At 40.2% G+C, this 15,070-nt stretch overlaps 1 protein-coding gene across 6 annotated transcripts; it reads left to right on the forward strand.

The window, feature by feature from the left end:
• Window positions 1–930: 930 nt before the first annotated feature.
• LOC103968699 (uncharacterized) lies at window positions 931–10,865 on the forward strand. Of its 6 annotated transcripts, XM_065129387.1 has the most exons (7): window positions 931–1,473; window positions 4,932–5,054; window positions 5,184–5,250; window positions 5,340–5,413; window positions 5,520–5,564; window positions 5,776–9,036; window positions 9,149–10,865. In XM_065129387.1, the coding sequence occupies exon 7, from the start codon at window positions 9,195–9,197 to the stop codon at window positions 10,605–10,607; it is 1,413 nt and encodes a 470-aa protein (XP_064985459.1). In that variant the 5' UTR covers window positions 931–1,473; window positions 4,932–5,054; window positions 5,184–5,250; window positions 5,340–5,413; window positions 5,520–5,564; window positions 5,776–9,036; window positions 9,149–9,194; the 3' UTR covers window positions 10,608–10,865. The 6 variants fall into 6 exon arrangements, with proteins under 6 accessions (XP_064985459.1, XP_064985458.1, XP_064985460.1 ...); XM_065129386.1 differs by having other exon boundaries at window positions 5,184–5,874; window positions 6,423–9,036; XM_065129388.1 differs by having other exon boundaries at window positions 5,184–5,874; window positions 7,270–9,036.
• The last annotated feature ends 4,205 nt before the right edge of the window (window positions 10,866–15,070 follow it).

A 15,070-nucleotide genomic window follows, 5' to 3' on the forward strand; every position in this document is an offset into this window, starting at 1 on the left:
GAATCAAGTTAGTAAACATCAACTTGCAAAAGTCATAGGAATAATGTACTTTATGTTGTAGTATAATAATATATGATAAAATAATTTATACAAATAAAATTAAAATATAAAAGTTATCATTAAATAATTTTATTAAGAAATAATTTTATTCATTAAGTAATATATATTTATACAAGAAGAGATTTTTCTCGATCGCGTAGTCATAGGAAAAAATATTACATATTTACGATGAATATTACGAACTATGATAAAATCACTATATAAAATAATCGATTACTTTTTGATAGGAAAAGGAGAACGATCATCAAACTATCCATAGAGTGATGTGATTTCTCAATGAAGAGGAGCAGTTGATACTATATGAATGAGGTTGTCGATCATCAGTGATGATAGCAAGGCGTAAGAGATACAAGCAAAGAAGGTAGATAACCAACTGAAGGAGACGTCGAGGAAGGTTTAATCAGCAAATCTGGGATCTATGTCAAAAGAGGCATTCAAGGACACTAGCGAAATCGATAACAACATTCATGGTCGATGAGAAGATTGATGACCGATTATAAAGATAGCGAGGATGACTATGATGATAATCGCATAGTTGACGTGGAAGTAAACATGATTTTTATGAAAGTATCGAGCGATTTATAGATCTACGATGGTATTGGTATCCACGATGAAATCTAGGTGGGAAAATATTAATCTATGATGGTATTGGTACATGTGGAAAATATTAATATTCGGATGAAAATATTATTATATTATAATCTATATGACAAATGCACCATCTTTTAGACTTTCCAAGAAAAATATAATAATAATATCTTTATTCAACGTGTAAGAATAACATCCATACGCGGCTTCATATCAAGCCCAGCCCAAGAAAGTAGGAGCATTATTTTCGGCTCACGATCGGTCCAAATTGGTTCATTTAAATCACCAAAACCGCACGGCGACCAAGCCCTGTGTTTCTTTTCTCGTTCCCTCGCCGTTCGGCGCCGGGAAGGAGAAGGGTCTTCGCTTCGATCGGTGGCCATCGGAGGAGGAGGAGGAGGAGATGAAGCTGTCGTCGAGGTGCCCGCCGATGGTCGTTCGGCCATCATCCGCCACCTCTGCTCCTTTCCGAGGACGCCGCCGACCACGCACTAGTATCGTGCTTTCTTTCCCTTTTGTGTTCCCCCTTTTATGATCAGCGTTGTTAATGCTCTTCTTCGTTTTGCCGGTTCTTGCGGGCCGACGACCGTTGTTTCCATATAGGGTTGGAAAAGGGTTAAGTGGATCGAATGAGGGAGAGAATCCTTTTCGATTGCTCCGGGGAAGTAGATGTCTGCTGGATAAGTTATTGGATTCTAACTGAGAATGGCGATTCTTGCAATCGGTCATGATCTAACACGATAACATTCAGTTGTTCATTCCATGGTAAAGAAGATGTTACTCAGTTGCTGCGAAAAACTTGAGGCTTCAATTATTTATATATAGGTAGATCATGCCGTGATTTGCTTTTGGATTTTTAATGCATCTAGTTCTTTGTGAAACCTACAAGGTAAGAGTCGAGTCTGAGAAAAGTGACGCATTAATGAGCACATTACATACAAGAGATTCTAATGCAATGGCACCTTGCTCGCGACAGCATTTTTTCTTTTCCTTTATGTGCCTCAGCATCTGTTGCTAGATATGACTTGCATCATTGCCTGGCCTGACACATCATACCTTGATCTTTTGTAATCTGTTTGTAGTTATACTGGACTATTCTTTTAGAGTTATCTTTACCTTTGATGTGTAAACGTTTGACATTGACAAACTCACCAATCGGATTCTTCAACACCAACCATCAGATGCCTAGTTTCCATTGCAATAACCTCAATCCAGCCAATGATAAATTTAACTTTCCATATGGTTCATTGTGCTTGAAATGGGTAAAATCATAAATTAGCTCTTCTTCATTTGGAGAACTACTGAATGGTGCTTGTATTTGACTATAAAACTCTCAAAGGGAAGCTAGTTATAGTCTTGATTTTAGATTTGCCAGAATCAACTTTACTAACTTTATGGGCATTGTTTCTTTAGAGTGCATAGGAAGCTGACGTAGACAAATGAATATGCCATGTAAATTGGGTCTTGAACTTTGGCAATGATAAAAGTGAATTATGTAAAAATCAATACTCACTCGCTCCATCACAGAGTTAGTTGAACAGTTGTGGTCAGTATTACTTGAACAACTTTTTATATCTTTTAGGCATGGATTGAAAAATACATCATTCCTGAGGGGTAGATATTGAAATCTGCATGAACATTGTAGCCTTCCTGCATTCAACATCCTTTATACATCTTGCCAATTACCTTTAAGGCATAGAAATATATGCGTTTAGATGGACATCTACTATGAGTGGGATTCTTATGCTTTTTCTGCATAAGAAAAATTGTATTGATACGTATCTATTCAACTACAACAATGATGTTCTCTGGGGAGTGCTATTAGCAAACTATTTTGATGGTATTTGTTTTCTATGTACTTCCAACTTTAGAAATTTGCATCAGTTCTAGCCTTCCTGAACGTTTGTGTGTGCTTTAGATAATGTTATTTTAATTTACAAAATGAGTTTGTTTTGTCATATCAGGGATATTCTCCATGAGCCTATAAAGCATGGATCAAGGATTTGACACGATAAGTGCCACCAATAAATCTAGAAGCAAAAGAAAATTCATTTTTTTTAATATTTAATATGGGGAAGCTTAATTTTTGTTTACATTACTACAGAATCAAAAACCATAAAACTTGACAAATGGGAACAGCTGACAAACAAGGATCCCTAGTTATTCATGAAGAGGAGTCTATTTCTACAACAAGATGCTATGCAATTTAGAAATAGTCTTCAACTAGGCAATATATCCTTTTGGTAGGCCACTATCTTAATTAGGATGAGGTTCCATAGTCATGTTATTGGGAGAGGCCTGCACCTTTGGTTTAACATATGGGTAAATTGTTCATAATTTCTGTTGAAGTGATAGTTTTTACATCTAGAACTGCTTCAAGGAGACGAAGAATGTACAAAGGACATAGATGCACCTTTTTGTGGAAGTGCATGATCCAGTGCTTAGTATGACAACAATATCTTTTTGATGGAATCCGGGTGAAAAGAACCTACCAATAACTTCAAAATATTTGAAACGAACATAGATAAGATGATGGGGAAGAAAATTAAAGAGCACATTAACAAGAGCAGTATAAGAACATAAGATTTTTTATGTCACTTAAGGATGAAGTATTAGTGAAAAAGGAGGCCTTCTGATGAGTACTAGCGAGTATCACATGTTTATGTATAGTTCACATGCTTATAAAATGTTTATAAGCAAAACAACTGCAAGCATTAAAGGAATTGAAGGTTTCTTATATAAGGTGGGATCTGGCATCACATTGATACATCATTTTTTCATAGCTTATAGTTTCCATAATTCTTTTCCTAATAGATCACCTTCTAGGCAAGCCTGACTATCATTTTGCTTCCTTGATTGCTTGCTTTGTGCATAGGATTGGCTATTGATTCAGTTAGGCAAAGTTGAGATTAGGTATTGTAGGCTACAGCTGCTATTGGTTCAGTCAGGTAGAGTTGAGATTTGGTAGTGTAGCCTACAACTGTTTGAACTTGACTTGGGTGCGTTCCATACAAGAAACTAGGTCAAGCTGGTCAGTTATGGTTGGCTAGGTTATGGAACACCATGCATATGCTATAATGTGGCAGATAGATTTAAAATCTGGTTTGCATAGTATGGGCTTGCGATCATTGGCATTGTTACTTTCTAGTAACTAGTTTTTGATAGCTGTGTTTCTGATAACTTTTCGAGCATTTTCATGGCTCTAATCATATATCATATTCCTTTCATGATGAGCTAGTGCAATGAATTCTTCTCATTTGATTTCTGACATGAAAATCAACAATATACAAGTGTTTACTTTTATTTGACATTTCTTTGGTCACACATGGTCAATTTTGGGCACACTGTCAGTATGGTCGGCCACAGGATTTTTTCAGAAACAAAAGGGAATTCTTGGTCTGTTGCTAATTTGAATTTTGCTGTTCTGTTCCTCAGCATTGTTGTCATATTTCTGGCATTTCATTTTCAAACTTTGAGGTACATTGTTCTTTATTTTTTGTTTGTATATAATGTGATGAATATCTATGTCAACACTGTAATCAATGATTGCTATGACATTACTGGTCGTGTATGCATTAGCAGGTCAGACATTTTTAAGGAATGTCGATATGCTAGCTTCGAGCCTGTGAGCTTAACTGTGTATGATCACCATGGACTGTGCACTGGTGCAGTCACATATGTGCTAAATCTGTATATTTTACCAGATAAATCTAGGCTTTGCTGTGGCAAATCTGGAATCATCTTGTTTGCAAGTAGGGGTTGATTCTGACTTTGAAGGTGTTGACCATGATGAAATATTATGGCCGTAGCGAGTTCTTTTTCCCATCTTTGAGAAGGCAATGAAATCGATTCTTTATCAGGATATTAAAGAAAGATCAACAAGTATCGTTTGTCATGCATAATTGCATCTCTAATGTATATGTTTTTATATTGTGTGATTCGGTCTCTCTTTCTAAAACCGACGTGCCCGCCTAGGCTCCCGCCGGTGCGGGGTCTAGGGTGGATCAAAATATACAGCTTTACCTCTAAATATAGAGAAACTGGTTCCATGATTCAGTCTCTTACTATTTTCCTATTTCAAACTCACCTATTACATGGGAAAAATAACTGCAGAATCCCAGATCCTCACATTCAAGAAGTGGTTATTGCTTGAATAGTTAGGACCGAGAAAGATTGTGCCTCAGTTTCTGCTCCTATGGATATAGAAGTTTAGACACTAAGTGATAAGATATTTTTTCTTTGTTTTAATGAATCTGAACACAGTTCTTTTCTTGGTAGAAAAGCCAGGGGTTGGAGCTTTGGAGCTTATCAAGAGAAATACTGCATCTGTTTTTGTTAAAATTTGCATAAATGGATGTGATGCAAAGCTTATCAAGAGAAATTCTGCATCTTTTGGTGTTAAAATGGTAATGCAAAGTACAACCATCCCTGCAATGATCTTTCCTTGCTTGCTAGCGTCGTGATATAGTGTTTGATTTATTAGTTGTATACCTTTTTCCGTTTGGCTGTAATTACCACTGTGAAAACTGATTTAGGACCTTGAAGGAATTCATGCCTGCTAATGTGCATCAGACTGTTGGAGTATCACCTAGTTTGCTCATGGTAACGTCAACATACTCTTCATGCTCCTTGGCTACTATTTGGCATTTCAGAATCAGACGGTCTTATATGAGATAATGTTGCTGGCCCAGTTTAAGCTATGATGTTGGTGCAAACTCGATCTCCTCTCAATCAAGTAAAATTATTGTGGTAGTGTCTTTTTCAGGTAATGAGAATCCCACATGGGCCTTTTGAATATATTCCTTAATTCCTAGGAAATGTCAATTTTCTTTTCTTAGTTTTTACCTGCTCTTGCAATTTTGTCACTGAAGGAATATTGAGTAGTCGATGCTGTCCGCGGTTGCATGTCTAGCCTGGTATTATTTTCAAACTTACATGTACTTGTGGTCCTTTACATTGCGGGCTGGCATCTTCTGTCCTCTACAATCTTAAACAGTACTGAAAATAGAAAACATTTACAATGTGGTTTCAGATATGGTCCCATAAGCTTGTTCATCATATCATTGCCACTAAGAGATATGGAATTTAAGTTTAGGTTCACGTGATAATTTCCTGATTTGATTTCAGATTATGTTTTACCAAAGGAAGTCTATCGAAGCTGCTTTGGACGCTTGCAGATATTAGTCGCATTGGCAAGGAGAAAGGGCAACGATTGCTCAACTCGAGGTAAGGGTTCTGATCGCCATTTATCATGGATATTCGCATGCTCTTTTTTCTGGCCCATTTAAATTGGCAATCTAACCGGTTTAACTGGCTTAGTTTGTATATTAATTGGGGCCTCATAATTGCATGAACAACTTAAGGTGGCCAAATAGAAGTGTGCTGGCCCAATCATGCGATCTATAGCTGAATCAACAGACCGTTGACCTAGTGTTAAGTTTTTCCTTGGAGTACGTAGCGTCAGATAGTTGTCGAGGTAGTGCTCGGGTAAAAGACTTGCTATTTGTTTATATGGGTTTGCCTCCTATTTCTTCACATGCACTAGGTACTGATATGCACAACCACATTCGCATTTGCCTGGTCCATCCATCTTTTATTACGCGGTACAACATCTAGTTAACGCCGGCGTGACCAGTGAATAATTAGGCTTTCCAATGCGGGGGCTTATTGAGCACCAAATTTTCGAGGACCACTTCTCTCCAAAGTCTTTTACAGATTGCGATCTCCAGATTATACGATTAGGTACTGCTTTTGCTTTACATCACAACTCACAGGTGAGCACAAAGCACCAACGACAGATGGAAACACTTTGAGATCGTCATCAAGCCTTTCGTTTACGCCATCCCCAGGGGGCCAGCCTTTCATCATCATTTGCCACCACAGAGTGCTTTCAGATCCAATCTGTTGACAGCCAGGTAAAAGTACTGCAGAGATCCTCTTCTCCCTTCCACAACCAAGAACTTCTCCCTCGGTCCGCCGTACCACTTTCTTCTCAAACCTGAGTGCTCGACAACATGGTGGCAACATACCCCTCTTTGACTTCATCAGCACAGTAAGAAGTTGGTCCCCTCCTTGGGCCACTGCTTCATTATTAGTCCAAAGGACTGTCCTTCCCCTTCTTTTATCATCAACTTCATACAGAGACTCTTTCAAATTAAACTGGTCCCATGCTAAAAAGAAGGCAATGAGATCTCCTCTTAGATCTTGAGTCCTTGTCTGTGGTGCTGGTGGATTCTTTGCTAGATTGCATGCTGGTGTGGGTCAAGTTCTAAGAGGGAGCACGGTGGGGGACGATTACTTGGTGGCAAAGGCGTGGTAGATGTAGTGTTAGCAGTTCAGAGTGGGTGGCGGTGGTGGTGGTGGTGACCTCAACAAAGACTTGGAGAGTTAGAGTGGATCTTTCGGCTTCTAGGATCCAATAATGGAACCACTTTTTTAAACGAGTGCGTGGGTGATGTTTCTTGTCTGGTTGCGTTTAGCACATGTATTTGCAATTTTCCACCATGCATACTAGATTTATGCTGGTTGAGACCAAACTAGGGAAAGATATGGTTGCTATTGTAAAATCTAAATCGTTATCATCTTCACTAGTGTAGTAACCAGGTCTACACAACCCCACAGGGCATATTTCCACGTGTGTTACGTGGTCTTTGATGGAAAAGTCCAAAGGATCAGTGACCGGAGTAGCCTTTAGGACGAAAATTTTGTGGCATATGATGTTTGGTGAAGGATACATCGGCGAGGGATTTGAGGCCTTAATGTGGCGCGGTGTCTTGAGCATGTCGATGGGCGCGAGCAAGGATGCGTCGGTCTCACTCCGAGACCCTTGCCGTGGTCCAACCCATCGACGCATGTCTGCCATTGTATCCGATCCTGATTTGAGCACGGTTTTTGGCTTATGGTCTATAATCTGACACGAATTCATTTTTGTATCATCCCAGATGTTGCTACGGTCAGAATAGGGCTGTAGGAGTGTCGGAAGCTGATATAGCCTCATTGTGTGTAGAGGAATCAGTTTTTGTAATCCTCGAGCTATCATCATGCTGTCATAAGATAAATGAACGTGGAAGCCAGCAAGGTTTCCCATAAGATAAAATCAGTTTTAGAACATGGAAGAGTTCAAAGGTCTCGTGGAACCAGTTTGTGTCATACACACGTCTCATTTTTTTTATTGCTGATCATCAATTGTTCTCATCTTGTCGTTCATCTCATCGAATAAGCTGATTGTTTCTAATCGATTGGAATGTGAGTTACTTGAGCTACTGCCTCTCATCCATGTGTGAGGGCCATTCTCCCTTCCATGCCTTCAACCTACCTTTTTCTGTCTATTTTGCCGGATCTTATGCTCCCACCATGTAGTGACCCCCTTTCTCGCCACGTTTAGCGTGGTGCAGAAGAGGGGGGAAACAAGAAAAGGCCATAACACTGGAGAAGCCTTGGCCATGTCCCAAGCTTGATTACATCAGAAAATTAATATCTCCTACCCTTTGCGCGCTCTCTCTCTCTCTCTCTCTCTCTCTCTCTAGTTCGAATTACGTGGTTCGAACTAGTTCGTCGACACCATTGGAAGGGAATGTTGTACGAGATGTAACTATCCAAACTGCGTCACTTGGGTTCCAAAGAGTGGCATCTATTCGGTTGCAGTGTTTGCGGCTTAGATAAAAAGTGTGACCGGAGTTAATTAATTGGAGTGGGAAAAAGGAGTGACTGATAGATTATTTGGAATGGAAGGATGACTACAATCCCTGGTTCACCATTGACTTGCCTTCCTTGCTTTCAAGGAACTATACTAGATAAATAACCAGAACAAACACCACCCGGCCAATTGATTAATCAAGGGAAGTAGAGAATGCAAGTAATGGATGAGTCGGCACAGAAACAGGATTAATTTTATGTATTTAAGTTTTTAAATATGAAGTCAACATAAGCTTAGTGGGACAAATGTAAAGGGGTATATGTATAAAAATTGCAAGAAAAAGTTATTCGAAGTTGTGGAGAATAAAACATAAAGGAAAGCGATATAAAATCCATTACCGGGGGAAAGAAATGAGAGGAGAGCATAAATGACAAAGCAGAGTGAGCGAGCGAGTGATGCAGGTAAATGGAGAGGGTATAAAACTGGAAAGCACAAGGAAGGTGCGATTGCTGAGAGAGTGGTGGGGGACCCTCAGGAGGCTAAAAGCTTCCAAAGAGGAAGCCTTTCTCCGCACCTACAAATACCCCCCCTCCTCCCCTCCTCCCCTCCTCGCTCCTTAGCGGCCTTGCGTGATTCCCTCTTCTTGGAAGCACAAACCAACCCGTCGCATCCCTCCCCTGACTCCGTTGTGTTCTCTGCCTCCCGGACCAAGGAAAGCAAGCTTTGGACTTTGCATGTCATCCTTATTTGAGGTAATCAAACTCTTCCTGTCCCTGCCCAATTCCCTCCACTCTTGACCGCAACAGTAGACCTCATCTCCCATCCTCTTGAGTTCTCAACCCCTTTTGCCTTTTTTGTTCTCAGTGACACTCGTAATCACTCTGCTTTCCGACCGTCCGGCCAAGGAAAGATGTCGGTGGCTGTCATTCAAAGCTCGCCCGCAAGCTTCAACTTGGGCCACCGCAACTGGCTATCGCCAGCGGATCGATACCGGAGCGAAGAAGACCGTCCTCCGGCGCTTAAGGAGGGCGGCGAGGAGCCTCCCTCGCAATTCGATATATGGAGCGCGATCCAGTCGCAGAAGACGGCCGCTGCCGCAGCTGACCAGCCGGCGACTCCTTATGTTCATCCCCTCGTGAGGCCCTCTTCGAGCTCGCTAAGCCAGAAGAGCCTTGAGATATGCACGGAGAGCCTTGGCTCGGAGACCGGCTCCGACGACTTCTTTTCCTTCATGGACGACCTACCCTTGCTCGACGATAAAGAAAAAGAAGAGGAGACGAAATATGTCCATGAGAAGCAAGATGCAGCAGCAGAGGCAGGCGAGGTAATAGCAGCGGAACGCGGAGAGCGGTCTCCCCGAGGCACGGAGCTGACATCGGTGAACTACCATTGCTCCATTAGCAGGCGGTCACCTCCGAGGTCGTTCCCTCCGCCGCTCCCGTCGATTTCTCGACGCGACGGCCCCTGCTTCCACATGCGGCCTCACCGCTGCGACGGGCGCCTCGTAGTCGAAGCCGTCCCCGTCCCTCCTCAAAACTACCTCCATGCCCGGCGCGTCGACGGCCGCCTCGTGCTCTCCTTCATCGATACCATTTACGGAGACGAGCCCGGTTACGAGTCCGATGCCTCTGACGCTGCCGCTGAAATCACACAAACATTAACAGAAGAAGACGTCGAGAAAGAAAAAGAAGAAGCTACAGAAAGCGAATCAATGGGAATAACACAGTTAAGAGTGAAAGAAGAAGAACTAGAAGGAAACAACCGTTATGGTGGAGAGGAAGAAGAATTAGAGGAAAATAACTGCTACGAAGAAGAGGAAGAAGAAGAGGAAGTGGAAGTCGTCGACAGGGGAACCGTCGTCGAGGTAAAGGTGAGCACGCAACCGCAGCAACAGAGCGGTGCCATGAAGGTTCACCGGTCTTCGCTCGTCATCAACAAGTTCGTCGGAGATATGCCGCTGAGTGGCATGGCCGAACACGAGCCATCCGCGCAGGAGGAGGACAACACAAGCAGCCAAAACAAGCACAACCACACTGTTTCATCGGCACCGACAGCCAGGCGGGCGTCATCGATAACCACCACTGCAGCGGCTGCAGTAGTGGCGGCATCCACGCTCGGTGTCAGCACAGAGAGCCACCACGATCACGGCTACGGCAGGACATGGACAGCGGTCGGCGGTCATCGCCCTCCGCTCGACAACAAGCTGCTCTTCACATCGAAGCGGCGGAACCGCGAAGAGTTGCTGCACAACATGAGGAGGTGCAGCCAGCTGCGCAGGCCATTGTTCATATGGGAGCCCTACTGCATTGCCACTTCCTCCTGAGACTCGAGACAGTCTCTCGAGGATCCACCTTCATGCTTAATAGCCCAAGATCGCTGCTGCGGCTGCTGCTACTATTCAGGCTACCAAGTATCAGCATCGCATGACAAAGAAAGACTCACTGTTTGGTTTCCTCTGCATTGTATCGTGGTCATTCTTCTACTGTTATTATTAATTTTTTGGGAACGACCAACGTCCCTTTTTTCCAACCAGTGATTGGATTTGATTTCTAGAATGAAAGATTTGGGATCTTTATGATTAGATTGCCCTCGGCGTCGTCGTCGTTTGGTCTTGGAATCAGATTGGTATCTTTGAAGGGGGAGACAATCTTTTGGCTGGGCATGACAACACATGTTTCTGCCTTGACATGCTGCATACGACGACCCCGCCGACAGGTCTTGTTCTCTCTATTGCAGTAGCAGACCGAGCACGGGGGGTTGTGATGTCAATGAATGTTGGTCTCCTAGTTGGATGTAAATCATAGTCATTGGGTCACTGTATTCTTCGTTCGCGTTGGGATTTCACTTGAGAGTTGCCACACACCCTTGTTCGATGATAGAAACGTAAGACCTTCCCCGAGTGTCCTGAGATTCACCCACGATCTTAATGTTTCATAAATATGATAAATAATATACTCATATTTTTTTTTATTTTTAAGATTAAAATATATATTTTTAAAATATCATTCTTAATGTTTAACGAAATATTAATTGATAAGTATTAATGTTTACGTTAAGCATAATACAATAAGTCAAATGGAGGTCAGAAACCTCAATTCTAAGGAAGATAAGGTAAAAAAAAAGTCAATTGTTTACTTGCTATACCTAAGGTTTTAGTTTTACAGATCATAGGGTGAAATTTTTGGCTACTTTTGAGTCACCAAAACTTTCAATTTATCTTTGATTTTTAGATATGTTTTGTATAAATCTTGGCTTTTATGGTGCATATAGTTATTCTTATCTTAATCTAAGCTACTCAAAATCTTCTATTTTCTGAGAAAGAGTTTTGTATGAGCTAAATTAGTCCCCTTACAGATATAATTAGACTCTAAGGTTCTATGAGTTTTAGAATTGAGTAAATACCACTTATGTTCAATAATATATGAGGTTTATAAATTTAGATAATCCTAATCGAGTTTTAACAAAACATAATAAGTGTTGATAGTTGAATTAGGAGGATAGTTTAATCTCCAAATGATTTTATTTTAAGCTAAAATTTGATATATATTTAGTTTTATATGTCTCATAATTTTCTACGAAATTTTATGACAATTCAAGATCGTTTGGTTTACTAGAATAGTAAAGTAAATTTTTTTTATAGAATTGTACGATGGTTTGATTAACGTTAGCTAGAGGAAATTGTAAGAAAATTTGATAGTGAAATATAGATAAATTTTTTGATTAAGTATAGTTTATTTTATGAGAGATTTTATCAAATTTTTTCTATGGACTATTGTAATGAATTATTGTAAATCGATAATTCAAGAGGTAGGGTTCTTAATTAGGTCATCTCATGATCTTATGCTCCGAAATTAATAGGTATATCACTTCACAACATACTTGATCATTAAGGAATGAGGTCTTTTATTAATATCTTTATTTTTGAGTTCAAGTAAGTATAAGTTTAATTCATTGTAAAATAGTGATCATATAAATAATCATATGCAAAATATATTTTAGAAAACATGTTTCAAAACATATAATAATAGTATGGCATGTGATGTGATAGTACATGTATATATTATAACGTGTATTATAAAAATGCACATATATATTATAACGTATGATATGGGAGTATACGTATATATTATGATGTGCAGAGTATGTATATATATTATGATGTACAGTGTGGAAGTACACATATATGTTATTTCGACATAGAAATTCATAAAATTAGCTATGTTTCTTATATGTGCATATAAACATCCTAAATTATTTCGACGTAAAATTTTATCTTTTTTATTTTTATATTTTATGTTATAGGATTATGTTTGCTAAAGAAACCATAAGTAGTGTTTATTATTAATTATCTTATGACGATGATTTTAAAATATAATATATATGACATGACTTATGTTCGCCTGAATAAAGTTATAAAAATTTATACTTAGTAAGTGTTTACTCACTATAAATCATATTTTATAAGTAAGAATATTAATACTTAATCCAAATGATCGGATAGAGAAGTGAGCACATGAAAGCCTATGCCAACATTGATATAGATAGATGATGACTTATGGGCATTTTACGTGTATAAATTTTGGACATATTATATTTGAATTTTTTTTAGTTAAATATTATACTTATATACAGGTGTCAAAAACATGATGTGTAGAAAAAAAAAAACCCCTATTAATTTTATTTAATAAATTAATAAATTTTAATTTTAATATCATTTATTTTTCACTATATTCAGATCATGATGCTCTCATGAACTTTGTAATTCACTTTTGGAGTCACAATCAAATTCCAGAATATAGTCGCTTTATTTAGTGAAACAAAAGCTATATTTTTTGTTCAGGAGGCACAAAGAATTTCATTTATTCTCAGACGATATAGGCCTTTGCCAAAGGCTTTACGCTTCCCTTTTCCTGAGTGCTTTCCTTCTGTGAATCCAATTTAGATCCGTAGTGGCCACAGTTTGTTTATTCTTGCTGTTCGAGTCGAATGTTCTTCCTCTCATATTTACACTAGTCAATGCAACAGCGACATGGACCACCTTGATTCTCCATGAAAAGGGCAATAGCGAAACAATAGCCATTCAGTATTGGTATTGCCAAGTCAAGACAATACACAAAATAGTTCGAAAGAGAGAGGAGAACGAATGGGAAGATTGCGTGGAGCCGAAGCGATCCCTCCGTTTGGTATACTCGAGGACACTCGGATGTTGACCTACTGGTTAGAGCAGAAATGGTCATGGAGTAAGAACACCGAGTGGTGGAATCCATATTGTGTCTCGGTCGTGCAACATCCATTACCATGAAATGGTAGCAGCAGCAAAGGCAAAGCTAAAGGCAAAAGGAAAAGCAGCATGAACCGGGAGAGGAAGAAGGAAGAAGAACCCGATGCCTTCAGTTTCCCACCCCCCCCTGGATCTCCCATCAGCAGCTCCCGTTAAAGCTAGTTAAGTATTACCAGCATCCTACTGCTGCAGCGGCTGCACTTCCTTCCCCCTGGTGGTTAAAATGGGCATTGCAGATTCAACAAGTCATGGTGCAGCGGCAGAGGGAGATGAGCGGTAGACAGCGAGAATTTGGTGTACTTTTATAGGTCACGCATTTTGTCTACTAAGCTTGTTTGCCACACTTTGTTGCACTGTCCTTGTCTGCACGAAGTGATCGGACATCACTCCATCAAGCCCATGGTGACTGCATGTGAACAAGGTGATGGATGGGTTTGAAAGACTTCGCTCAGTTCATTTACGGGTGATGTAATCTATGACTGCTCGATTGGAATGATCGAGACTATACCCCCGCAATTATTTAAGAGGAGTGGTCCGATCTCTTCCAAGGTGGCAGACGGCCCCATCTCTCGCAGTGCATGGCTTTTTGTTGATCGAGGCATTAATTGCCTGTGGTCTCTCTCACTGCATTCTATGATTGTTCACCGGTGAACGGTGGAAGGAAATGGTTTCCCAGCAAGCATTAACTGAGGCAGGGGGTGAATGATATCACTCGAACAAAGCAGCTAAAATTGACTCAATGTTCTTCAGGAAGATCGAAAGAAAGAACGGAACGTAAACCACATCTTCCCTTGCCATTCGCTGGTTGATGTTTTCTAAAGCATGATGCCTTCATACGGTTCTTGTGGTATGATCCATAGTATCTGATAATTAAGTGTCAGCATGGAGAAGTCATTGTCGAGTCGATTAATACTCGTGCGGTAACTTCAGTTTCATGCATCGTTTCAGAATAATTGGTCCTGCTAATAATTGTGCGAGGCTGTATCCAGTCGAAGACCATTCTAAATCTTGTTGCTTTGAAGTATGATGTGAGGTTGACAGGCCAACCAAACTCTAATCATGGAGTCTGTGACAAGGAGTCGAAGATGTGAGCCGGGAATGCCTTGTTTCACCACCATCAGACCGTAAAGAGTTCCATGAACTCGAAGATGAAGAAGACGATTGACTTCTCGACCAATCTAATCTCAAGTATAATGTCTTTCCACCATAATGAACGGATAAAGGGTAGCAGTAGTAGAACATCATGACAATCAAGTTACAGGCCATGCATTCTATGTCAGAAACTTATATATATATATATATATATATATTCATTTGTACCACATATGGCTGTGTGAATATTAATGTGTCCGTACTAGGTTAACATTACAGCTGAACAGGTGCAGCATCATGCAAAGTAATAACCAGTCAAAATCAACATGAAAAGTCGGTGTGTGACAAATCGTTCCAACTGTTGAAAACAGAGAACCAAAATTGACCTTTGGTATGATCTCTGAGGATGAAAG

Source organism: Musa acuminata, chromosome BXJ2-10 (assembly GCF_036884655.1).
Source record: "Musa acuminata AAA Group cultivar baxijiao chromosome BXJ2-10, Cavendish_Baxijiao_AAA, whole genome shotgun sequence".
Taxonomy (NCBI): Eukaryota; Viridiplantae; Streptophyta; class Magnoliopsida; order Zingiberales; family Musaceae; genus Musa; species Musa acuminata.